Source organism: Tubulanus polymorphus, chromosome 6 (assembly GCF_964204645.1).
Source record: "Tubulanus polymorphus chromosome 6, tnTubPoly1.2, whole genome shotgun sequence".
Lineage (NCBI taxonomy): Eukaryota > Metazoa > Nemertea > Palaeonemertea > Tubulaniformes > Tubulanidae > Tubulanus > Tubulanus polymorphus.
In genome coordinates, this window is record NC_134030.1 from 8377065 (window position 1) to 8405025 (window position 27961).

At 37.6% G+C, this 27961-nt stretch overlaps 2 protein-coding genes across 3 annotated transcripts in view; one reads left to right on the top strand and one right to left on the bottom strand.

Annotated features, from left to right (window-relative positions):
• LOC141907706 (uncharacterized) overlaps positions 1-9730 on the top strand; it is a 41236-nt gene extending 31506 nt beyond the window's left edge. Inside the window, exons 4-8 of the mRNA XM_074797443.1 lie at positions 1598-3265; positions 3993-4077; positions 6865-6999; positions 7829-8009; positions 9450-9730. Of these exons, the coding sequence (XP_074653544.1) occupies positions 1598-3265; positions 3993-4077; positions 6865-6999; positions 7829-8009; positions 9450-9730 (2350 nt within the window). The remainder of the gene's footprint in view (positions 1-1597; positions 3266-3992; positions 4078-6864; positions 7000-7828; positions 8010-9449) is intronic.
• A 12168-nt stretch (positions 9731-21898) lies between these two features.
• LOC141907909 (aldehyde dehydrogenase-like) lies at positions 21899-27917 on the bottom strand. Of its 2 annotated transcripts, none has more exons than XM_074797667.1 (14): positions 27772-27917; positions 26673-26777; positions 26414-26554; positions 25630-25759; positions 25288-25349; positions 25086-25214; positions 24675-24788; positions 24458-24560; positions 24175-24359; positions 23922-24086; positions 23685-23842; positions 22472-22549; positions 22348-22387; positions 21899-22056 (listed from the first exon to the last, which is right to left on the bottom strand). In XM_074797667.1, the coding sequence occupies exons 1-14, from the start codon at positions 27811-27813 to the stop codon at positions 22015-22017; spliced, it is 1494 nt and encodes a 497-aa protein (XP_074653768.1). In that variant the 5' UTR covers positions 27814-27917; the 3' UTR covers positions 21899-22014. The 2 variants fall into 2 exon arrangements, with proteins under 2 accessions (XP_074653768.1, XP_074653767.1); XM_074797666.1 differs by lacking the exons at positions 21899-22056; positions 22348-22387; positions 22472-22549 and adding exons at positions 22795-22962; positions 23050-23089; positions 23191-23265.
• Positions 27918-27961: the final 44 nt, after the last annotated feature.

Consider the following 27961-nt stretch of genomic DNA (forward strand, 5'->3'; position numbering starts at 1 on the left):
CCTCCGTCACGAGTCGGTTGCTGAAAAGTCGGTGAAAAGTAAACCATTGGATAACTGATGAGAGCCGAGTTCATGCTATGAGCGAGCGTTGTGGGCAAGTGGTTAGAATGTTTGTCTCTGGGAAGCCAGGTCGTGGGTTTGGAACCCCTACATTACCGTATTGTCCTTGGGCAAGACACTTATCCCCTGCCTCTCTCCACCCAGGAGTAAATAGCTACCTGGTTTGATAGATGACTCCTGAACGCCAGCAGTTACTCCAATGTTACTTCTCCCCTGGGAGAGATGACTGATAAATGGTTAGAGCGATAGGCTGGGGGTAATAATACGGATTTAAGTGCCTATGAACATTGCATCAAAATGAAAAAGGACCAAATTGGAACAAACTAAATTCAGACCGTTCTAAATACCGTATAGTGTGAATGTGGCTAGTGAATAGTGACAATGTATATTGTTACCATGGTATTTATCGGGCCCAGAAATCATTTATTTACTCTCTACTGTTTTCCTTGGAGGGTGCAGTAAAGATAAGACAATCGTTTCTATCATCTCATCTTAATATAATACCTGCGAACGTTTCAGGTATCCACCGGTAATTTAGTTTGCGCGTAATCATTTGATTGAAAAAATTAGACGCAACGAAAACTATAAAAATGAGGCAATTAATTTAATGCGTCGTAAAAACACCGTCGCCCGGCGGTAAATCAGCGACGCAAGACTCCGGCACTGTATCGATCGCGAAGACGAAACGAACCGATGCCGGGTTTTAACAACGCGGAGTCGCCCGAGAAATTAATATTATCAGCAAAATCGTCGGGAGATTCGCGACGAGGAGTAAATCTTCGTCGCATTTACGAGTCGAAATGTACACGCGCGTCATCTCATTGTTATTCATTTCTTCGATTTGTTTTCGAGATTATATCGTTTCGCGCGGGGAGGGGGGTTTGGGGGGATGGGTATTTGTTTTTCGCGACGATGATTAGCTATTTACGGCGTAATGGAAAAGAGCAATATAATCTTGATTTATATTTACCGGCGCGCTCGAGTAGAAAAGGAAAGATCTCTAGAGAGAGAATGGCTCCGTACGGCAAATAGTGATGCGGAGAAGAGTCATTGAATTTAATGTAGATTCGCTATGAATAATTGAGACGTTCGAACTATTGGGATTTTTATGATTTGAAAGTTGTTAATGAGGATCCCATACCACTAGCTAACCCGTCAGATGGTGTATCTACCTGTAAGACACGCTGGTGCTTGATCAAAATTTCAATAAATGTCATCTAGATTTTCAGCCTCTCATGAAAATGTCTTCAGCAAATCAAGGTCCTTTAGATTTAGAAGAACAAATTGGTGGAATTTTTTTTTTTTGGAATCCTTGATTGCCAAAGTTCATTGCTGAGTCCTCATTGGGTCCGTAGTGTTGCAAGGAGGATGAAAACTGACAAGGTTCCTACAGCCCCTCTAATTCCGAAATCCATTTTTGAGGGTACAAGATCCTTCAAATTCTAGTGAGACGAGTGTACATAGGTTCTACAATCTGTTGAACAGATGGTTTGCAGTATTTTCATACGGATTAACGTTTTCTCTTATTTCATTGCAGGTCGCCGAGTTTCACATTTTCGTCGAACGTCTGGTCGATGGGAAACGAAAGCACCCCGAAATCGGAGAAAAACTCGGGGTCGTCGTCGTCGTACCTGAGCGTCGACCAGGGCTACAGATCGCATGATTACTGGGATTCGAGTTTGACGGACAGCGTTTCGATCACGTCGCAAGAGACCAACCCCGAAGACGTCAACTTTTCCAACGGCGACGACCGTTTCGCGGGATTGTCCGATTTCGTTCAGCCAACCAGCGTGTCCGATAGTAGCTTCGTGTTCAGCAAGAGTCTGGCCAACCAGGACAAACTGTCGTCGCTGCAATACCTGATCGATTCCGGTTTCGACAACAACGGCAGCGTTCACCCTCTATCGGGCAACGGAGGAAGCAACGGCTCGTTGAAACTGACGCCGAGTCAGTTCGCGGCCGTCCAGCGGCAGTTGTCGCGCGAGAAGGCGCAATCGCAACAATCGCACCAGTCTATCGACCCGTGGCAGCAGCAGACGCAACAACGCAACCACCACCAACACGAACACTCGCAGTTGCAGAAATACTTTCAACAAGAACAACAAAACAGCAGCCAATCATTCTTCAATCAATCGTCGAAAACGTTTCAACCGCGCGAACGATCGTTTCGCCCGATCAAAGCGACCGGCTACGAATCTCAACCGGCGAGTTCGTCGGCATCGGCCGTCGGCACGAAATCGTTCAGCAATTTTATGCAGCCGATACGCGTTCACACGCAGACATTGAGCAGCAGCGGTCAGACGAACAACTCGTTGCAGTCGTGGTCGAATCCGAGCACGCCGAACTCGACATCGGATAGTATGAGCGCGTCGTCGAGCTACGAGAGCACGGGTATACCGGTACCGACGTCGCGGTATCAACTACCGCATCAACAACAACAACACAACCGCCAACAACAACTACCGCAACAACAACCGGTGAGAAATCATCGTAAATTCTCACCGCGTACGAACGGCGATTCACCCGTTTTAAACATGGAACGTCTCGTGATGCAGAGCTTCGCTCCGACGTCGGCGTCGTCGACCGCCAATCAAAAACCGAATGTACCGCGCGCCATACAGGGCTCCGGCGAATTGAAAAGCATTCCCGTCGGCAGTAACGCGTCGATGAACGATCTCGCGAAAGGCATGGCAGCCGTGACCGCCGGTCTGAGCGTTACCCGACAGCAGCAGCAGCATCATCAACAACAACAACCACTGCACGGCTCAAATCAACAGCAGCAGCAGCAGCAGTCGGAGCGCGTGAATTTCCCGAACTCGAATATCCCGATTCCGGAGCGATTTTTAGCAGCCGAGAGACTTTCACCATTCCATCAGCATCTACAACACCAACAACAGCATCAGCAACAACAACAACGAATGATGAGAGAAGAATTACCTCAGTTTACAGCGGCCGATTTCAACGGAATGGCCGGCTTCACGTTGCCTCCGTTCTTGCGTTCGTTTCCGCCGCCTCCTTGCATGCCGCCGCCACCTGGCGCGTCGGCGGCCTACGCGCCCGACGGGATGGAGTATTTCGCCTTCGATCCATCCCTACACGGTCGCTTGCCGCAGCCGGGTTTCTACGGACCGAACGAAATTTTCTACGATATACCTCCTCAGTTTTATGGCTTACCTCAATTTTATCCAGGCATTCGTCCGCCGAAGTAAGTTTAACCAGATCAATCTTGCCTTGCTATCAATTCCAACTTTCCTCATTCCGATTTTGGTCAATTTGATAGATTAAGTTTTTATCCAGTACCAACTGAATTAGAATGGGAGATAATGATTACATTTGAAATATACAGACCTTATTACGACTACTAACTGAGAGTACTTACTACTCTTTGTAAACCATAATTATCAAAATACTCTCAAAATCAGAAAGGTTTCTAGTTCATTTTCAATCAAATTATAGTATGGTCCCTGTCAAATTACTCGTGTTAGTGCTGAAAACTCTTAAATGGAAATACCAGGTAGTCAGGTCTGAACATATCTGAACTTTTTACTTCATTGGAAGTTTATATCATCGAAACTATACAGGTTGAACATATCTGGTAATCAGCTTCTTAGATTCATCTTTAAATCAGGGCAGGGTTTATACTGACTTCACTTCACCGAGTTACGCGCATTCAATTGCGCGATATTGTAACAATTCTTACGAAGAAAATAATTCATCATTCGGGACTTCATTAGAAATATCACATTCTAGACAGTCATCGTTTTCAATTCAAGATAATTTCACAGTCGAGCTGACTAAGTAAAAAGTATTCAACCACGAGTATCCGGTCCGGCTGTCGACGCAATCGGCTTACCGCTGCGCGCGGTAAAACGGATAAAAACAGGAATTTGATCGTAATCGAATTATTAATTCTTTTTTTTCTCACGCAGCAGGCGAACCGGTCCGTCGAACGAATTACATTCGCGTCTCGAAGAATGTTACGAGCAGTTCAAGAATCTCGAGAAAGAAAGAAAAAAGGTATTTTTTTGTCGCGACTTTACGATTACGCGAAGTATGCGTATCGATTTATCGGCCGGGATATGCCAATTAGGGAATTGCGTTTGCGTTTATCGATATTCCTAATGATGCGAGAAATACATCACCTGAAACTAGAATACAGTAGACTCCGCTCAAGTCATTTATTTTAGGAATGTGAAAATTCGTCGGACTACAGCAATGTCTGAGTTAACCCTTAGCCGACATCAAATGAGGCCCATACGAAGATCGTAAGTCGAGGCCGCCGGCTTCGTATGACCCTCTAATCTAGACCGTAAAATACTGGGACCAGTTGCTGAAAAGTTGGGAAAAGTTAATCAGTGGAAAGTTGACATAGTGACAATTAAAGGTTCATTGTTACTATGGTATTTAGCTAATTGCCTTTATTGAGAAAATGCCTGATTTGGGTTAGGACAGATGAGTATAAAGTTAACTTGACTTTACTGAATGCATGAAAAGCGTTGAAAAACGATAAGGAAATTTTCATGTGGAAAAGAAAATTTGAATTTTTCGTTTATAAACCCCTGCCTGGGTCAGTTATGTAGTGAAAAAACGATCTGGCAGTTAATGGGCAACATAACTCAAGATGATCTGGGGATACAAACATTGAGCATGTGGACCCAGTTCCACAGTTCTATGTTAAAATTTGAATCAGAGTTAACTGTTTGAAAATGAACTAATCTTAACTCGGAGTTAACTCACAACTTTGGAACCGGATCTTTCGTGAAGTAAATCAGTCAAACCAATGCGTCGCATGGCTGCAAGACCTCTATTTCAACAGATATCCGAGTTGATCAGATCTGACTGATGTTTCCCTAGTTAATAATACCTTGAACTGGCGAAAATAACGTTTCTTAACCCTCCGGCAGTATTTTGTATCTGTAGTCGACTCGCGATTATATTTACGCATATGTGCGCACGCGCTCGCGGATCAAACGATATTCTCTGTCGCTAAGACACGACGAAGCGGTTTTCGTTATTCACCTGATTGCTTCTTTTCATTAATTAGATTTGATTAAATTTTCATCGTCGTCGTCAACATCGCCCGGATTTTGACTGATTGATCGGTCGAATCGTTACGATTGCTACAAAGACGACGTATGGAGATTGATATAAACTGATTTCGTCGTATATGAAATCTGTGTTTGCGACCGGCGTATGCCGGCACTTAGCGTTGCAGCGACGATGTCGCCGTAATTAGTTCTTAAAGCAGATGAATGCGATTATCAGAAATGACGAGCCTGCGTGCCATTATCGGTAAATATCTGCCCCGATCGACTGCGGTATGTAACTGTCGTCTTCCTCCGCCCGCGTCTTCGTTTGAAAGTAAATAGCATCTTTGATAAAGCCTGAAACGCCATTAGAAACATTCATTGATCGTCGAAATGGAAAATGGAAACGTAAAAGAAACCCGTTTTTCTCTGTAACAATGCCCCCTAGCCGGTTAAAGAAGTATCGATAGCCCTCGTGGCAATAGAATCCTCGTTCCAGATGCGCGGCCTGTATTGAACTTACCGAGTATAGCCGGCAGAATAATCAGGAGACTGTGCTTTAAGTACAGGGTGGGCCGCCCACGTGGAAAACCTGGAAAACTCAGGGAATCAGAAAAATATATAGTGAAAAATATCAGAGAAATTGAGGGAATTTGACAAATTTTGCAAAAGACCTGGAGAATCAGGGAAATGGATATATTTATTGACCACGTTTTCTTAATCAATACTTGATACATGAAAAATGATTTATAACATTTTGAACCAAGAAATTCCTCGAATTTACGCGGGGAATTTAATGTACTAACATGGAAAACTCAGGTAATCTTTAAATTGGCAAAAAGTAGCCACCCTGTGTAGTACATAAGTCCATACCAGTAGGAATAATTACTCCCGACCATGGAAAAAATTAAGCCCCGAACTATCGACGTCTTTAAGCGGTTTGAAAATTAATCTGTGTATCGTCAGGAAGCTCTAGGTGATTTCGTTTCAGCGTTTCAAACTGAATTGCAATTGAAATCGATTGTCGATAAATAGGATTTATATGTTTTAATCATGTGTGTATGAGTGAGTGAGCGATCGCGTTCTGTTTTTATGACGATTAATACACTCGTACTTCACTTCAACGACGATTTCTAAATAGCAGCTGCCGTTGCGGCGTATTTTCTCATTCAACTGGTGTGTCTGGGAATCTAGGAGAACGAACACATCGTGTTGAACGCGGATGAAATTTCCTGATCGTCGAAAAAGTGGTGTTAATTGGTTTTTGCGTTGTCGTGAGGGCGTTCTAGCGTGTCACGTCCCGTCGTCGATACTACGTTCGATGCCGATCTCGTCGCAGCTGTGAATCGGCAGCTTTCTTGACCGTGTAAAGATTCAGCGTGCTCTGTTGATAATTGATGTTCACAAACGCAATTTGCTGCTTAAATGTCAGGCTAAAGAAATGATACCTTGTTTCTCATACCATATTCGGCCGCGTTATTTTGTGAACTGCAATGAAATTTTTAATTAGCTAATTTCTATAACTGCCGTGTACAGGGTAGATACACGTAGATACTGGGTCAACTTTTAGCAGAGCAGAAATGAGGAACAAGGTTTCTATTTATTTTAGCCTTAGCTGTCTTGTTATTTCTTTATTTTCTTGGAGGACGCAACGCGAACAGTCAAAAATTATTCGCTTTCCCCAATTAAGGCATCATCTTTATGATATCAGATATTTTTAAGCCGTAATCAATGTGTCTAGATCTTCGTCTAATTTTGAGAGTGATTTTCATTACAGACTGAAGCCGAACTGGCACGACAAAATCCTGGAAAGAAGATCTCAAGCACTAACAGTATAGTAATCCCTCGCTTGCCATCAAATCCATCTCGAGTTGATCGGCTGGTTGTTGATTCACTCAGGGAACACGCTCGGGTTAGTATAATTAAACGCATGTAAACGTAGATGGATATGGTTTGATTGTGGGAATCGATCCGACTACTCATTAGAACGAAAATCAGCTGGATTACGCAGCTGTGCGTCGTTTGAAAAAAAATGGAAAGTTACAGATGTGGTGGTAAGGGCCTGTTATTCAAAGGTCTCCTTTTTCGATGTGTTAATTAAAGTGTAAAAATACTAAGCCAAGAATCGAACGTATAAAACAGGGCCCCTATGATTCCTTGATTCCTTAAAAACTCCTTCTAAACAGAAAATGGTTTGAAACTCCTTTTATTTGAGCAAAATTCCTAAAAATTCTTTTAAAACACCTTCAATTTTTCAGAAATAGGTAATTAGAAATGTCTGTAGTTGTTTGGAGAACTGCACCTAAACGGATTATTTACTGTATTAGGCCAAATTAGAAACCAATTTGAGTTGGTGTAAAGGATAAAAGTTTACTTATAAAACCACTGGATTAATGGTTTACCAATATAAACAGTAACATTAAGGAGGAGTCTACAGTAATTGGAATATGAAAGTGACTGGGAAGCTTCCTCGAAAAATTTTCTTCTTTAAAACTATCTAGGAATAACTGATCTATGGGGACCCTGTATAATACAATTGTATTTAGATACTGTGGGGTAAGTTAGCATTCGATGTCGCATATCGCCTGCATTCTTGGTCTTATCCTCTGTTCACATATCTCAACCAAATATAAAATCACTGGTATTTGATGAATTGCTTCATATTCACTGGGCACTGGTTATTAATTGTCCATAAGGCAGCAAATTGTTAACCATTATTCGTTTGTATAATTATTTAAAAGGTGATAACGTTGATGAATCGTATGGAAAGTCTTCGCGACGCGAGTCTCCACGCGAACATACACTCGTCGATGGAACGCTGGATCGAAGGAATTCGTAAGGTGCAAGCGCGACGCAAAGAGGAAATCGTCAACGCTACTAACCGTCATCGTAATGGTGGTCCTAAACAACACGATGACAAAGGTAGGTCAAATGGTTAGTATTCGAGTTTTATTATTTTTTCTTTCTTGTTGTTATCGTTAATTGCGTGCAGCTCAATTTGGATCGATCGTCGGCCTTAAAAACACTGGCGCCCCGGTATCCGCGAAAAATCTCAATGAATCAGGAGATCACGATATCAGCGATGAAACGATGAATGTAAAATCCCACATATCTGTTGATAGACTTTTAAGATACTTGATTTATTTAAAGAAACTTGAAATATTTCCACCCGTCCTCAGTCTTTAAATGAACTTTCGTCGGATTTTACATTTGATTTCATCTCAAATTTTTCATTTAGATCCAATTTTCAATTAGTACGACGGTCAAAACTGAACCGTCTTAAGCTTAAACGGCTTCATAAAACCAGGCCCAGTGCAGATATGTTCCGAATTGGCAGCCGAGGTGATAATGAACCTTTTCTGAAAATATTTGAAATAATGCGTTTGGTTATTAGAGTGAGGCGTATTTGTCAAACTGGTTCACCAGTCAAGTACAGGCCTGCTAGATTTAATCTGTTCGATATGTCTAATGCCGAGATATCGAGAAAAATTGAGTCATGTTCATGTTTCATGTTTCATAATTGGTTGGTAAAAAACTTGAAGTGGGGAGATGCTGCTTCAATAAAATGGAGTACCGCTAAAAAACACAACTGAAAACATTGATCTTTTTTAATGGATTAGGAAAAAAGAAACATCATTCGCAATTTTGTTTGAATTGTGGTCGCATGAATATGCATGCGCCATCATGTAAATTTGATTGCATCACACGGTGAAATAATATACCCGATTTCTATTGCGACTATTTGTTGTTGTGTACATAGTTACGAAACAAAACGTGGTTGTGTTATTACTCCATAGTGTTCGAGTGCTGCCACCGAGTAGATAGATTTCAAACTAATGTAACATCATGCTGTGCATACATTATTTTGGCTGTCCATGAAAATGATTCTCGGTAAAACGGGAAGAAAAACACAATATTTCGGTTTCGATGATTCATTCTTGGGCCTACAACTAATACGAATCCAGTAATGACTCGGATTTAACTACCTACTGTGGAACTTGAAGCTCTACTAGGATAAACTGAACTGATAAATTTACTGTTGAGAGAAAATCCACAATACTTCCAACCATTTGACGAGTAATAAACTCTGAATATGGGTGGAAGTATTCCAACCTAAGCCATCAGGTATAAAACAATAGCAGTTTAGATTTATATTGTCGGTTTTCGCTCGATGACATTCAAGACTGGAATAGTCTCAACTATTTAACATGATAGATTTATCTCTAGACTCAAACTGAACCTGCAACTGTGTTAACAGGATCCTGAACTAAAGTTGATAGTTGAGGGGGGACCGTCTGAGAAGTTAATGCGTTGATTCTATTTTATAATAAGTTTTTTTCTCGAAAAATTTTGTCATTTTAGACGTTTTGGCATTGGCAGCTAGTATCAGCGAGTTGAGTAATCACACGCGTATCGCTCGTACGGGAATGTGGTGCGCCTTGCAAATGAGTTCGCAAGATCGTCCGAACGACGATGTAATCCAGGCGGCGATCAAACAAACCGAGGCGCTCGCCACGAAAGAGGCGCAAGAATACGCCGCTCAGTTAGCCGGGGGCGACGGCGGGTCGGCCGCGACGCCGCAGGCGAGTCAAAAGTCGAGCCAAGAAGAAGACCGCAACAATAACATGACACAGAAGAATTAGTTATCTCATCGATTCCTTGTAATTCCTAGTTAAACTTAGCGATCAATATAAATCATACTCGTTATCTATATTTACGATACGCCGTACGTTCGAATAAGATTGCATTACGATACCGATCTGGACCCAGTGCCGTATGTTACGATTGAAATTTGCTGAAAATTTTAGATGTAATACGAATACATGCAAAACTTTGTCGAATGCGAAACTGTCGAAATATTTCTTCGATGCCAAGCGTCAAACAAAAAAAACTCCCGACGGTCCTATGCGGTGTTCGATTTTCTCTTAAGTTGAATGGCGTTTTTCGATCATGTTAATATTTTGAAGAAGGAAAAAAAAACGTATTGTTGTAATTTATTATTGATAATATTATTGTATAATATTTCAAATTTAGATCGTACTACGTTGAAATATTTTAAGGTTCACGCGTGTTTCGTGGTTGATATTAAGTGTGTACCCACTGGCACCGTAGGTGTGTCGTGATACTGCAGCGTATATACGTGTCATTCGTTCTGTTAAAATGAGCTTATAATCATCTGAGGTGTTCACAAATTTCCTGTGCCCGCAGTTCTAGGCGCGTGCCACTCTTGCTTGAGTTTGTAATCGGGTTCAAATCCCTGACGAGGGGGATGGTTGATATCCAGCTGATATGGAAATCCTAAAAAGTAGGATGCTACTAGTGCTAGTTGAGATTGAAGAATGTAGAGTATTTCCTATGGCATATAAACGAAACTAAACGATTAGGTGTATTTTAAACTACCGGTTAAGCAAGCAATATTCAAACAAAGTATAATAGGATGATAACAATTTTATACACGCGTGCAATGATACATAGTCTGTGCTCTTACGATTTTGAAATCAGTTTTCGCCTGCCTACTCAAATCCGTATATTGTTAAATAAGTTTACCCCGATTGCAAAATTATATGTGATAGTTTGATAAAATGATTATCAAGGATCACTTTCTAATGATAGATAGGTGATGATTAGTTGCGATCCTGTGCTACTGATTTTTATGCTTTTTATGTGCGAGATAAAGGTCAACCACTTAGCTACAGTATGCGGTTTTTTCTTCAATCCTTTCATAAACTAACTTTGTACACTCAATGTCGTCATTTATGATAATAATGTCTGTCTGTAAACAATGATGTTGATGATGATGATGATGCACATATTTTCACTATTGATTAGCATTTAAAACTTGGAGAATTTTTTAGGGCGTATTAAAGCGAGTATAGGAGTCTTTTAGGTTTCAGCAGATGATTGTTGATTTGTCATGACGTTTCGAACTCAACGATCGTTGGACTAGTCTCTTAACGCTTTCGTCTGTATCGACTACGGTCGCGCTAACCTCACGAATACTTTCAAATTCGTCTAGCTGCGCGTTTTTTAATGTTCAGACATCAACAGGAAGAAAATAGGCTATATTTTTATTACTACTGCAATTCTGCTTTAATCGAATTAGATAATTATCTGTTACATCGATAACAGAAAAATGGACAAAAACGTCATCTTTATCTGAAAATATATAGTTCATAGTATTCACAGCATAATCGAGATTTGTTTTTAAAAATGCTTTGAAAGGCAACTATTCTTATATATAAAGATTGCGTCGATCGGACGAATGAACGATGATATCGGCGAAAATTGTACTGAAATCTATTATCGCGTATTATCAACAAAACGTGTACATAACGTTAATAATCATAATAAACAATATTTAAATTATACTGTGATATGGGTATTAGTTAGAGTAATTTAATGATGATAAATATATGATATATGATATGCTTTAATTTGATAATGCGCTGAAGGAGAGTAACAAGAGGGTGATTTTACATGTATATATATATTTGATTGCTGACGAGTTTCTTCGAGATGTTTCGGTGTTCAAGTTTTTAGAATTAAGTATTGCGTTTCGTGTTGTGTTTTTTTATTAATAGTTATCCAATAGTTATTCGATAGTTTTCCGATAGATATCGGAAGTTGCCCGCGTAGTGTAATGACTGTCATTTTCGTGGATTTTTTCGAATTGAGAATCCCCGTGCGTAGTGAATAGTTGAAAGCGACGCGTTGCTCTACCGCCGTCGGTCACTCTCTAGTTTTTTAGCTGCGAATTTGAGAAGCTTCGAACATTTATCATACAGTGAGTTTTAAGAGTTGTCCGTTAATCAAAATTTGTAAATTTCCTATATATATATATATATGTATATCGAATGCACGGTTCATATGATATATTTTTTGTGCAATGATTGATCTACTTAATTGCTAATCGATTGAATTGAAATGTGTTCATTGAGTCGCATTGGTTCGTTCCGACTCACGAACGGATATAGTAATCCGTGCGATTGCGAAAAATTTGACGTTTCGTAAACTTCTTAAATAAAGAGCCGTGAGATTTTTATTATGTGTATTTGAGATGGAATTTTCGAAAAATGAGAAACTAGAATAGCATTGTCTTGCTGCGTCGAGCGTCGGTAGATTGCATTATTATAAGCAATGGACTTGTGGCAGAACTAGTAGGGGCTTCCATGTACTTCGATTGTGAAAACAAAAAGTGTACAGCAGTGATGATACAGTATTGATAGGTTGGTTACCGGTACACCAGGCCCCAGTTCCACAGTTGTGAGTTAGAGTTAACTTTAAGTTGAAACCAGTTCATTTTCAATGAGTTAACTCAGAAGAGTCAAATCTTTACTCAGAGCTGTGGAACTGGATTGGTTGTTTTAGGTATTAAAACAGTTGGGATCAAATTCCTTTGCCGTTTTATTCTGTGTGTTTGCGTAATTTTTAATCGTGCTCGTACGTCGTTCGTTCTTCGCTGAAAAAAATCCAAACAACCATGACAGCAGAAGGTGTGAAGATTAGTGTGTGCTTATGACTTCGCGAGTACAATGATTTATAGAAGAGACACGATAAAAAGGATTGAATAAAGTTGTAGTAATTTTTATACGCTGAGTCGTTGCGGTAGTTGTGGGGCTCCGCTGGATTCGGATGATTTCACGATGTTGATATGATAGAAAAAAAATGCATTTTCTCTTTATACGGGACAATTAACGTTAGTAACCGAATACATATCTTAACCACAGTTTCTATATCTGGAGGGTCGCAGATTGAAAAATGAAAATATTTTAGATTATAGGTATTGTCGATAAACTGATTACATGAAATATTAGGATATATATTATTTTTGATTTAGATAACGTAGGTGTTTGCAGTAATGCGGCACTGTTGTTTGTTATTTACGGAATTGTTGTCTTAGTCGGAAGAAGATTTAGAATACTTGCATAATAGTTGAACACAATAATATAACATAAACTCTTATATTCATATAAATATACATATATACATATACATATATTTTGCTGAATCTCTTTAACTATATAGTAAATAACGGTATATCCAACGTAACAGTAGCCATTAGTAAGTGATCGACATTGAATAGTTACTCGTATATAGAATTAGATTATATGGCTATGATTTTAGTATAGTTACCATGGGAAATGATATACCGGGTAGGTCGTATTGGATTAGTTTTCTCGATAACAAATCGTGCTTCTAAGGCGTAGATAGATTTAGGTATAGCTTCATTTTTTCGTGCCGCGTTTCAATTTCCGTGCGTTGAGTTCCCGAAAATAAAGACTGATGCTTATATACGCCGCTTAGGTTATGCATGAGTGAGACTTTTTCGTCTATCAAAGGCCAGTACTGATAGTAATCATAGTGTGAATTTCGATTGTTTCAAGACATCCCTGCCCCTCTTGCCTCGTTGTTCTGCATAGAGACAGCATTTTTACCGCGATATTAAAACAATCATGATTTCCAGTGTCTCGTTTTATTTGTGCAGTTCGTGCACGTACTCAGAATCCCGATAAAACTTGGAAAGATGTATCGCAAGTCAGCGATATTTTTGCATCCCGCTTAAGCAGAAATTAGGCACTTAATCAGCAGAGAAAGTTACATGTAAAGCGATAGTTCTTCTATCTTGAAATGATTCCATTTGTATTGATTAGCTTTTACAAATCAGTCTTATATAAAGGTTGTTACATACATTAGATGCACATTGATGATAATAACATGTACGTTTCATAGATAATGAATTGTTGTTTATGGTAGTTTTATAATACAGTGTGCCGACGATGGGATATCGATATTTGAAGTTGGCTTTAAAAGAAAAAGTGAGTACCTACCTACTTATAGGTTATGTAAAATAACACGGGCTTAATGAGAGATTAAAACTATGTACATGTACATGTAACTCAATTTGTGTACATGTGCATGTATGCATACGCCTATAAACAGGTGTAAGGATATTTTTGCAGCCATTTTCTAGATATTTATAGCGCTCACGTAGTATCCGGTCTGTACTGCGATTAGGGGCGAAGTAGCCGAAATGTCAGTTTATATATCAGATTCGGGATGTTTTTATTTAAAAAAAAAAAACGTATTCGAAAACGATATTTGCCGCAAATTTCAACCAAGTTGCGATTTGAAGGAAAATAGAAATGATATCGTTTTTATTATTAGAGCCGTGTGCAATAGTCATAATCAAAATTATCATTGATTTAAAATCGATACATGATCTGATCTGCGACGCACTGGCGTACACGCACGCGTTCTGTAAAACATAGTCGATTGTTATGCAATATTCCTGGATTTAGTTTTTATTAGACAGCATATAGATGTTAACGTAATTTACTGCTTTATGTTCTTTCATTAATCAATAACTCTAATCAATTGATGATTATTATTACTCAGTGTTTGTGTACTATATATGAATTGTGAGTTTTGAAGTTCGTTATGTATATTACTATATATTTGTAATCAAAATTCTCGATTAGATGCAGAATATTATTATGATTCTTATGATATTGTTTACAATGTATATGTTCACGAATATATATGTGTGTATACTGGTATATTTGGTGATTCGTAGATTTAAGATTGCCGAATGATAATCGCTATTATGATCGAAGATGGTAGGATAGTAGATCGGAAATTATCTTGAATGAAGAATGGAGTAAGATGGTCCCGATCGATGAGTTGAATATTGATATTAAGCACCGTCGAATTTCAGGGATTGATTGGTTAAAGGTCGATTAGAATTAACCATCCAATGAATACGGTGGTGATTAGGAAATTTTAATCGTCACTCTATCAGTTGTCCGCTGATATCTTAACCAACTTTTAAGCAACTGGTTCCTGGATTTACTCAACGTAGGTCAACTGGTTTCGGGTTTCATTTGTAAGTCTTACAAAAAAGCAGATTGAATAGTAGCAGTAGATAAGTTTTTAAAAGTTTAAAGCGAATTCAGAGAGTTTACTTTTAGCCAATATATAGCTATCTTTTTTACGATCAAATTGATAGATTATTAAGAATGTAGCTGGAATTTTCTGATCGTAGGATATTTTACGTTTTTAGTTGTAGTTGATTGCTGTATTTAATGTTACGTATGAATGACTATATATCCCATGTATCACTTTTTCGAAATCATTATCTTATTGAAAACTAATTCGTATTCATATGCGCTTATGATATAAATTACTATGATAGCTGAATATAATTACGGTTATACTTGTGAAAATCGTTTTGATCAGGCAGAGTTCTTAGAGCAGCCGGTATGTAAGGTACTGTGCCGTAATCAAGCTCATTCCAATGATTTAGAGCGATTGAACGGCTTTTATGGACTGAAATCTTCGCGTAATTTATTGAAATTTACATCGAAACTTAGCTTGAAAAATGTAGGAATTTTAGTTGTTCGCAAATCAAAGTTTAAAAACTAGAGGTTGGACTTGGAAATTCCCTTAGAATGAATATCAGTAATTTAGCTCAGATAGATACAGTTGCCTCCCTTATTACGTCAATGATTTGCCATGATGCAAGTTCTCTTCAGGGTTTCCAGGTTTCATATTCAGGTTGTAGATTATTGATTATTATCGACTGTTATATGTAAATATATATATATATACGTTTAAATATATATATTCATACTAGTATTTCATGTAGGTATTAGCGGCGTTGTTCATAGAGTTGACGATTAGTTCGTTTTATATTGTTTTAGGGGTTTTGAGTTTTGATTTTCGACGTGACGCGTACGTTATTAATCGAAATAGTAGATTTGTATTTATTGAAACTGGTTGCATATTTAGAAAAAAATCGATACAAACCGCAATTGTCTGCGATCGTTAGCATTTTAGTTTCGCCGTTAGTTCAAAAAGCATCTTCTGCTCTCCCAACAAAAACGCTTAGCGCAATCAATGTCGTTCGTAGAGAGGAAACTTTTTAAAAAACATTCCATTTTATATGAGATAGTATACAATATATTGATATTAATATGATTATAATAATTATGATGATAATGATAATGATGTACTTCATCTATATGTGATTGTAAATGTATATATGAATATATGAATGATGTTATTGTTGAGAAATGATAATTCGGTCAGAACCAAAGAGTAAAATATCGACACCCCACTCTCTGCATTTGTGCATCGTATCATTGATAATGTACGTGTACGACTTGTGGTTGTATAATGCGTGTTGTGTCTTTCAATATTTTACTGGTGCATAAGCAGCAGCGTCATCATATTATGGGAAATGAGCGCATGTATGAGCCACGATTACGCGGTGAGACAAGATTGGCAGGGATCGAGACGAGTCAAATTTGGCCCGTGCCTAATTATAGAGAGCGCACTCGCACGTAAACCACTCGCTCGATACTAAACGATGCTCAATCGAAGCGAAGTGAGTCACTCCCGGAACTAGTTGCAATTCAAATGCAATCGTTTGTCCCGTGCTGAAATTTGGCTGCGGCCTGGTTCGAAGTTTTTTCGTCGAGCCAAATAGGCACGGGCCCATTTGGCACCAATGGGAACAGTTGTTCAATACGCCAATACGCTCATGTGATCGCGGCTCTAATTATGGTTTTCTGTCAGTTGACGTCAATGTTGTGAGGCTGCGGTATGTCCTTATTGTAGTTCACTGTTTCGGTGTAACAAAGCAGTGTTAGTCTTTCCCGGCGTTAGGACGAGGATGATTCAAATACAAACATCTGCATGAAACGGAATATTTTTTGCTTCCAAAATTGAAGAATCTGACGAAATTCCATGTATCGTTCCGTAGAATTGACAGAATTTTGTGGATTCTCGGGCCAGTGTTTCGAAATGGAAGGTATTGCCCGGGATAAGCTAACATTGTTTTAATAATCACATTGCTCTCATTAACCCTTTGTTTGCTATTTGCGACTTCTGGTTGGAACTGGCCCGAGCATTAACCCCCCATTTCAAATTGCAATTCTTGCATAGTGTTCATTGATTTATCATTTAAACTCTATAAAAATGTGTTGTGTATTACGTATTGTTTTGCTTTTTCTGGTTAACCAAAACTGTAGTTTTTTGATAATTGTACGTTATTTTAGTTTGCTAGTCACTTTGTCACCATTTTGTTTAGTTGTTTGCCGCTTCTTTTTTTGTACCTAGATATTAGTCATTCCCTCCACATTCCATTTTTGTATTTATTCATCTCGCGACGCTGATTGCCGAGAAATTGCAATGTAAAAACTGTCGCATATAGTATTAGAATATCGTCGAAATTCAAATGTGTTGTTCGAAATTTTCGATCGACTGAAAGCGTATATAGCATTTGATAACGCCTGTTGGAAGATAGTCGTTTTCTTATTTAGATTTTTCTGCTTAGATCGTATGCATTTTAAAAGCTATCTTCGAATGTTGTCCGTAGTAGCGTAGTGCGCCCAGCCGCTTGCGATTCAACGTACCGTAGATCGTCGTCGCTGATTCTAATCGCGCCGATGATAAAAATCGATCGTATATAGTTTTCCTGATCTCATCGCAATCGAAAAAACAACCACAGTAATCGTAATAGATATTCGTTCGTTTTATCACTGTTTGTTTTTTGTGCAATAGTTATAATGACACATGCGTAGTCACTTTCACCTTAGTAGTTTATCCTATCGACGTAGTCACTCGAGTATTTATCTTCATCGTTGAATATTTGACTTCTCGAAAATTTTTTAAAATGATCTGTATTTTTACACCGCAATTCCTCCCCTGCAGTGCTTTTCATGTGCTTTTTTCGTACACGCGACAATTTGAAATATTTTTGCTGGTTGTAACAGGGTAAAAATTAACTTATTCATATCAGCAGAGAATTCGGTAGCGAAGCTTGGCGATTCTTTTCCAAGGTCTGGCTTCGTCTGGAAATTTTATCAGATCTTCGCGTCAATCATTACGGTAATACTCCAAATATTGAGGTATTGAGATTTTGTGTATGGCGATGATTGTAAAATCGCCGTATTGCTCAAACTTTCCGCAAATTATAATGATAATTCTACTCATGCAATTGATGATAGGAGAAAAGTATTGTCCAGTTTATAAATCAACGGCAAGTTTTCTAGAATAATTGAAATATCTGTACTCTCGCTCATTGCGCTGGCGCAATTCAGATTACCGTTCAGATTACCGTTATTAAGTGAATCATACTAGCTGATGGTACTTAGATAAATCGGCATTCATTTTATATCAGAGCGTAGTGCAAATCTGTTTTTGGCGGTTTGCTACGCGGCCGTAAAGGTTTCGAACGCTAGTAAGTCGTACTGAATGAAATTATATTTTTTTAAAAGACATAAACAAGAAATAGAACTATGCTATGAATTTTTTGGCCAGTTCGTTTGTGTGCAAATACATTGGGGTTCTTGCTCAAAAAAAAGTTTGATGGTTCATAGGTAGAATTACTGGACAACAGACACACACAACCCTGAAAAAGCTAGTAATGAAATGCACTCAATGATAATAAACGCTCACGCATACTTAGATTTTCGATATTAACGCAAATAATAGAACCCGGTTTGCTCAATGAAACCTTGGGAGGTTTATCGGCCAGCTTTATGGCACCCAAGATGATACCTTTCAAGCACGCTGTTTTAATCTTGTACGTAGCAATAACTAACGGGTAGATATTTGACGGTTTGTAATGTTAGAGCCCGGTTCTGATTAGATCAGGAATCGATGGCACGTTTTTCTGGATGCCATCATTTGTTGATATTATACGTACGCCGATTTTATGATTAAGAAAAAAAAACAGATGCCGATTTAGAAAAGTTCGATCAAAGGTATATTAATCGAATCACAGAGACCGCATCATCATGATATTCATGATGAATGCTTATCGAGTTGTAAATTGGTACTACTTCATATGTCGGACCTACGAGCAATCATCTCGATGATTGCCTCGTAGGTAAGACTTACCACCGAGTCAGAAATTGTAACTATAGGTTGATGTTATCGTAAACAAACATCGTCGTGCACAAAAGTGAAGAATATTAGTTGTTAGTTACGATTGTCATAATTTGCCGCTTTGAAATCCAGCAACCATCAGTTGACATATCACATTTTCAGTGGTTTCGGACATGACATGGTCTGCGCATCCTCCAGTTACTGCTGTATTTCGAGATGCTGAAATATCATTTTTCCTAACGTTAAACTGATAATGATAATGATAATAATATGTCAAATTGGTAATTATTAAGATTCGATTAGATTTTGTGTAACCTTCTCTTCCTCGTTATCTTTTCTTCCTGTAAAATATGAATAAATCATCAGTATTTATAGGGATTTCAAAGCAGCTCTTCTACTATATAATATATGTACGTAAGATGATTAGAATTACATAGTTATTCCCAGTTTCAATAAATACATATTTTCTAATGTATATTGTTAAATAAAAGTATAACTATTATTATTATTATTATTATTATTATTATTAATTATCATTAGGCCTAGATTTTAATGATTAGATTTATCGTTCTCTATGTACATTAGTTAATATTATTAAAGTGTATTGACATGTGTGACTAGTGGGATTATTAGATCATGACAAGTAGTAAGGTTCCACCAGGTGGCGCCTGGTTCACGTGTACGTTTTAAAAATGGCCCCTGTTCGTCGTACTGTTCAATGTCGAGTCTCTGGTTTTATTTTTGCGTAAAACATGTTCACAAACTTCGGAACAGATTCTTTTCATCGAAATTGAGGCAAATAATATCCGGGGTCTTGTTTTATCGACTGGTATTACCTTTAACCCGGGGGGCTAACTCAGCTCATTTTCAATTGAATCAGCCCTCGGGTTAAAGGTAATAGCAATCTATAAAACCGGTCCCAGATTTATAACCACTATTGCAACTAGTGTAACTAGTATATGAGTTGGTAAAAAAAATTACATACCCGGTAGTTCATTCCTGGATGATCAATAGGAATGAACATAACCACAGATTTTTACATATTTAATAGTATATATTTATACAAAACACCTTCCCCGTGTACCACTGTTTCCTCCAAATGTTCACATCTGCATCGAAACTAGGAGTAGGGCGATCTCTCTTGATTTTCTGGGTTTTGTGATAGCAGTCGCATCAATGATGGCATTTTTTGGTGAAATCCCACCTCCCTCCCTGTAAGATGAAGGGAATGGTTCAGATGCCGATGTGAGAACTTTGGTTTAAATTGGCTCTGAAAATGTAGAAAAACCTTAGTAACAGAAAACGACAGGGGGTTCAAGGGAACTAAACTGGCTTATAATATGCATATACTCGGTATGCAAGTAATTGATTCATAAAACTATAATTATTAGTTGTTTTTTATTGGAATTTATTACTATTATATAATTGAATGGTCCATTTTATGCATATGAGTTTCAGAATGATATAGCCTTTATGTAAAGTGTTCACCGGCTTGGTGTCTGGTAGTAGGCGCACGACTTCACAACGTATTTACCAGAATTACCCAAATAATGATTGTCATGTTGTCAATCTTAAAAACAAACCTTGTTTCTGGAAAAATCAATACCTTCTATTGATTTGTGTTACTAGCTACATGTATATTTTTTTATTCGTCCGAAAAATATCGAAAAAGTTAAACGCTAACTTGTGTGGTCTAAATTCGTTTATCAATTCAACTCTTGGAAACTGCAAGTCTTGCAGATTCCAACAGGCCCAGTTCAGAAGTTATTAGTTACATTTCGCTCTATGTAGAGAGTAAACCGATTTTTACCGTGGTTATTAACCGTTAAATCTAACTCGAAATTTCTGAACTGGTTCCTCCTGGTTAAAGTCATTTATCAAGTATGACACAAGCATAATATATATATATATATATATATATATAGATATATTGAATATGAGCAATAGTTATTCACTTCTGAACTTGCTACAAAAATATATCGAAACCCGCTCAAATTGGCGAAAATATGAACAAAGTTAGGCGAGAATCCGCTAATTCAGTTGCCTTGAATCTTTCTGATTAAAATGAACAGGTTTTAATTGAATCGTTGCTCAATAAGAGATTTTCTGTAGTGTCGGCAGCCGTTGAGACACGGAAGTGCGGTGAACACTGATATATTGTCTAATGATTGTCTAATGTGTTTTCATATAAATTCTATTAATTGAAGCACTAATTTTTTCTCTGACTTGAATGTTTGAGACATGATAATAAATAATTAAATAAAAATCCGGTTGCATCTGAAAAAGACCTTGCGAACGTTGTTTTTGTTTCTATGAATGTGGACGTTTCGATCCGATGACCTCAGTCTCCTAATCGTTTCCTAATCATCCTCGCTTGCAAACCCCGGCAAGCATTTCCGAGCACGAAGAAAATATCGAAAAGATGATACGAGCACTGATGTGTAATGCGAGTATTCTATTTTTACCAGATTTTCGTTCCGATTTTTCCGACGACGCACAAGGTGACGAGAAACGCGGTTTAATTTTAGAATGGCCCAACGGATATTGCTGTTATAATGTCGTCTGTCTAGAATCTAGATCACTAAGAATCGGTGTAAATCCGGTTTCGAACTAAAAGACACCTTCGTGTATCCAGTCTATAGAGGCTAAGAATTTCCATTTATCCACAATACAATGAAACCTCGTTATAACGAACTCGGAGGGACATTCATCGGATATAACAGATATAGAATTTCGTCTCTAGTTATAAAATCTAATTAATTACACACTGGATATAGCGAACTATCGGGTTTATAACGAACATACTTTCAGGTCCTGTGTTCGTTGTAACGAGGTTACACTGTAATAATTCATTGATATTCATAACTCACACAGAAAAGCATATTAACAAGTTGACGAAATACAGGTATATAATTATGATTTTTATAGATTGATATTTCATAATGCTCAAATACAAAAGTCATAGTTATTTTGCTCAGCCATGGTCTAATTTCAGTTCAATGTGCCGGTTGTTCATTCGCAAATTTCACTACATTCAGCATTTCAACAATCCGCTCTGTGGAACACTGATGCTCACCTATAGAAGTAAGAAAGTAAAAATGAGTGACTTGATTCATTCCAAAAGTTATTCAATCCTGTAAGAAAGTTATGCGTCTATCCATACGGCTTTAATCATAGTCAATTTAGGAAATTAAATACAGCAGACTTCGCTCAAGTCGGATCCCTTTGGACTGTCTAAAAATGTGTCCGACTTGAGTGACATCCGAGTTATGTATTTCATATAGTGTCACAAAAAATATTCATAAAAACATCCGAGTCGATCGGATCTGACTTGAGCTGAGACTACATCGAGTTTGTTAGAGCTTACTGATTTCACTTCGCAGTATTCATGGACGCCTTCTTTGCCACTGATGAAACAAAAGGAAATACAAGTTTATGACCAAATGACGAGAGCACGAATTTAAGTAAAAACAATTGATACGGATACGTACTATTCGCGACCAATTCCAGATTGTTTGTAGCCACCAAACGGCAACCCGAGCCCGCTACCACTACTTAGCGAGTTTACACTGAAATTAGAGAAAATAGATATTTGATTCACTTCGATGGGTGCAACAACAAGGTTGCTTCTTACACGGCGGTTCAAAAATGTCAAATGATGAACCAGATCATATAAAACTATACGCACCTGTAAACTGAATAATTAAGAGGAATAGGACTGAAATTGCGGATTTATGAATTTGATTTTGGTGAATATTGGAGGAGGTTATCTTTGAGAGTAGTGCAAAAGGATAAGAAAGTAACAAGACATTGATTAGATATCACGTTGTTTTATTGAACTGATGATATGAAGCATTGGAGTTGACAAAAGCAGGATTCATCACGTATGTTGATTGATATTAGTATCCATCTCAATCTTTATTCGTTCGTTGTTTCTCTATTTGCTGCAGCACAGTTCATCCTTCGGGAACGAGATGCTGACCTAAAGTAAAACGAATTACTAAGTGAGCTTTAAAAACTATTGTAGCTGAATTATTCTCTTATTTCCTGTGTCTTAACGATTATTTACCGATTTGACTTCGCAATACTCTGTTACGCCTTCAAATCCACTGAAATTACGAATGGATATTCATTGATGTCGAAGTTTAAGAAATGGCTAAAGTATCCTACGATCTGAATACGGCAAAAACTTCTATTTCACGGTACTCACTAGTCTCGCGCATTGCCCGATTGTTTGTAACCACCGAAAGGTAAGCCCATTTCGTCAGCGCCCAGATGGTTTATGCTATGAAAAGGAGAATGGACAGCGGTCATGGTCGCCGAAATCTGAATCGACTTCGCACATGAATTAGGCTAATTTTTTTCTCCTTTCTGTTGAGCTTAAAAGTTGACCTGGCCGGCTGCCTATCTACCCTGTACATTACTTTTTTTTAAAAATCATGATCAAGTTAACCATAACAAAACCGGCAGCTACAGATTTGAACTGATTATAAATGTTATTGCGGTTTACAAAAGAACCCGGTCTTTTACGAGCAACTATCATTTTTTAGTGCTATTCTCAGATCCAAGAGTGCATTGAATAGTGTCGAAAAAATCAAGAGGGAGATGGTATGGAGGAACAGTACATCTGATAGTGCATTGGTGTGTTGAAAATCAGGCGCAAAATCTTGAAGGAGGTGATCATTGGGGATTAGATATACTTACTTGATAGTTCCAGCTTGTAGCCTGTTGGACACGTATATAGCCGTGTTAATGTCCTTGGTAAATACAAACGCAGCCAGACCATAATCTGTGTCATTAGCACGTCTGATCACCTCATCGATGGTGCTGAACTTGAAAATACTCTGAACTGGCCCGAATATCTGTCGACATATTGATTCAAATTGTCATATTCTGCTCTTACAATCATCAATTTCTTTATTTCGATTTGCTTTTAATTACCTCCTCTTTGGCAATGCGCATGTGATCTTGAACATCACTGAATACTGTTGGCTCAACGAAATAACCTTTGTTACAGAGTCGATTCCCGCCGATCTCCAGTTTTGCACCTTCTTTCTTTCCGGACTCAATAAGGTCTATTACTTTATCAAACTGTACTTTGCTCACCTGTTGGGACAGAAGAAGATCACACATATCGCGGTGTGAGAAATGAAGGTGAAAATGGCTGGCCACGTTGAGGTATTTCGAATTGTACCTGTGGTCCCATTTGAGTTTTTTCGTCAAACGGATCGCCAACTACTCGGTTCTTGGCATATTCTACAGTTTTTGCGACAAACTTATCGTAGATGCTTTCGTGAACGAAAGTTCTCGTTGGAGCGCAACAAACTTGTCCTGTGTTATACATAGCTCCTTCGTGAGCTTGGCAAACGCAGGCATCAACTGTGAAATTTGTTAAATGTGTATGTGAGGTAATGCCTTGTATACTAATATGCCAGAAAATTGTTTTTGTACACAATCATTTGCGGGACTCCACTTACGGTCGAAATCTGGGAACACAATAAGCGGACTCTTTCCACCGAGTTCTAGGGCTACTCGTTTGAGGTTTGTTTCACTAGATGCTTGCTGAATCTTTCGTCCAACCTATGATAAATCGAAAGAATAATCCTCTTTTAGTGCCTTTAAATATATCTCATTTAGAAATGCAGCAAAGGAAGAGTCTTTATTCATCGATGATTATCATGATGCTCCACTTACGATAGTGGATCCGGTAAACGAAACCTTATTGATGTCATGGTGATGGGTAAGAGCTGATCCCGCAGTCGGACCAAATCCAGGAATAATGTTAATGACACCCGGTGGGAATCCAGCCTGAAAAAAGTTTAAAAGATACATATACTGCCGTAATAGTTTTGTTTACTTACATACCAGACATTCTAGCAATAGAGCACGTCTAGACCTGAAGGAAGTTAAATTGATAAGGGTTGACTAATCATCAGTCTGGTCACGAAATATGACCTGATTTCAGTCACAAGAGTACCTATAGACAGTGCCTGTTGATAGCGTCATGCGCTGAATGAAAATCGAAAATCAAAACCTCTTAAAAGGTCAACGATCACGGATATAAAAACCTTGTCACAAAATGTGTAATTATATAATCGAGCCTACCTCTTTAACTAGAGCAGCTAAATGAAGAGCGGTCAGCGGCGACTGCTCTGCCGGTTTCAGGATACAAGTATTGCCCATAGAAACACACGCCGATACTTTCAAAGTATTCATGGCGAAAGGGAAGTTCCACTATAAGAAAATACAAATGTTATTATTAACCAATTCGAGAAAGCTCATTGTAGTCTCTCTATCATTGACTTACGGGAGCTATCAAACCGCAAACTCCAACTGGTTCATAGCGAGTGTAGAGAAATTTACCATCCTCTGGAAAATAGAGGAAGGTTAGGACGTTTTGAGTGGAATGAGACGGGGCCCAATCAAGGGGAATACGTTTAGAAAGGTGTACATGTATACTGAAATCAAAAAGGCAACACCACTGGTAAATTGGGTTTGTTATATATGATTTGATATGAATTTAACCATATGGAATCAAATTGACTGAAGGTAAAAAGGTCGCGAGTCCAAAAGTACTGCTTGAATATGCTAATCAGATTTCATCTTGTTGATAATGAAACTAAGATGATTGCGAAATGTTGTGATATACCTGATGGTATTGTTTCACCGGTCACCTTATCGCACCAGCCGGCAAAATAGCGGAAAGCGTTGATACCGGCTTGAATATCCTCGTTGTACGCAATAGTGAATGGTTTGCCCATGTCTACCGTTTCCAAAGACTGTCAGAATACGAAACAAGAGGGACATAATCATCATTATTAGTTCGTAATGCATGTATATATATATATATGTATTATATATATATATATATATATATATATATATATATATATATATATATATATATATATATATATATATATATATATATATATATATATATATATATATATATATATATATATATATATATATATATATATATATATATATATATATATATATATATATATATATATATATATATATATATATATATATATATATATATATATATATATATATATATATATATATATATATATATATATATATATATATATATATATTATATATATATATATATATATATATATATAAAACCACAATCACACATATTGCGATATTTTATGTTAAAATGTGGTAAAAAACATATATATATATATATATATATATATATATATATATTATATATATATATATATATATATATATATGTTTTATATATATATATATATATATATATATATATATATATATATATATATATATATATATATATATATATATATATGTTTTTTACCACATTTTAACATATTTCACAACATTATGATGAATTTGACCGATATTTTCATGACAATTTACATAATCTATATAGATCGCCGAAAACTTACAGCAAAAATAGCTCTGTCTCGTTCGATGAGGTCTGCTAATTTATGCATCAAGCCAGCCCTATCGGCCGGCTTCATCTGCCTCCATTCAGAGTCTGGATCAAAAGCAGCCTTAGCCGCGGCTACGGCCTTATCGACATCAGCCTGGAGTGTAACAAATTAAGGATTATAAGGCTTCTTTAACATTCTATTTTATATCTTGGCTTAGCAAATTAATTCAAGCAAATGCAAAACCAAATTTTCTATTAAGACGAGGACTTACTTTATCTCCGGCAGCTATTTGAGCAATTTCTTCTTCATTTGTCGGGTTGATGGTGGCGAAAGTCTTGCCACTAGCCGCATCAACGAATTCATTGTTGATGAACAGCTACAAAAACGGGAAAATGATTCATCAACATCTTGATATATATCATATACTAATATATAAAAAGAGAATAGCGAAATTTATTTTCTTCTACAAATGAATAAATCCTGGTAGAATTCTCGCAATATGTGTGATTGTGGTTTTTACAGGCAATCTCTGATAATAACGTCGTTGTCGGTTTTAATCATATGAATGATTTATACCGCACATATTCATTATTCAGCTGATCCTTCTTATTTCATTTGATAATTCAAGCCTACACAGATTAAACCGTATTTCATGTAACTTGCGCGACGGATATCGTAGTGAAAATTTGCGAGTACACAGTGGTGATTGTAAATAGTGCCCTTAAGCTTTTCACCCTGAAAGTGCCCCTTAGAATTTCTGTCATATTCTACCAATAATTTTAAAAGGATTCTATGCAAACTATTTTGTATGCTTGAATATATAACTTCTTGGAGTACTCGGTGAGCCGTCGGTTGGATATTTTTCGGAGGCGCATCCAACACAAAATTGATCTACCGGTAAAATAATTCCTGCGAAATCCAAGAATTTGCTAAGAGAAAAGTCAAATATGAAAATAATCCTTTATTTTCTGGAATAAAATAAGTGAGATTTTGTCTTTTCCATATAGAGCCATCGGACGAATGAATACATAAAATATATATACATAGAACAATCAGTAGGCTTTCATGTTATGATACGGATTTTCTGTTTCGGTCCCAGCTGCCACATCCGAGGTTGCTGCAGGGATTTCATAAAATAGGAATATACATCGTTGACACACTCCTGGCGTGTATCGACTGCCAGCATATCGACTGTCATTAATATATATCCCTTAAAGCATATAGCCTCTGAAATACATTCTTACTGAAAATGTACATATACTGTAGTACCAGTACTTCGAAAGAAGCACCAGGAATACTTAGTGGCTCGACTCGAGTCACTCGGGCCTGTATCACTTTATAAAGCTTTTCTTTTTCATCATAATAAATACCTTGGTATATTTAATTTCGGGGTTTCTGATAGGAGTAGCCATGATCCCGCAGTGTTCTTGTCGCGTCTTCACCGATCTGTCGTCCCGTGTCGTGTGATAGATAGATAAAGTCCTGGATCAGACGTCGACCTAAATCAAACAACAACGCGGCGATGATTGTCGCACGTTATTCGAACTTTGTCCTTTGCTA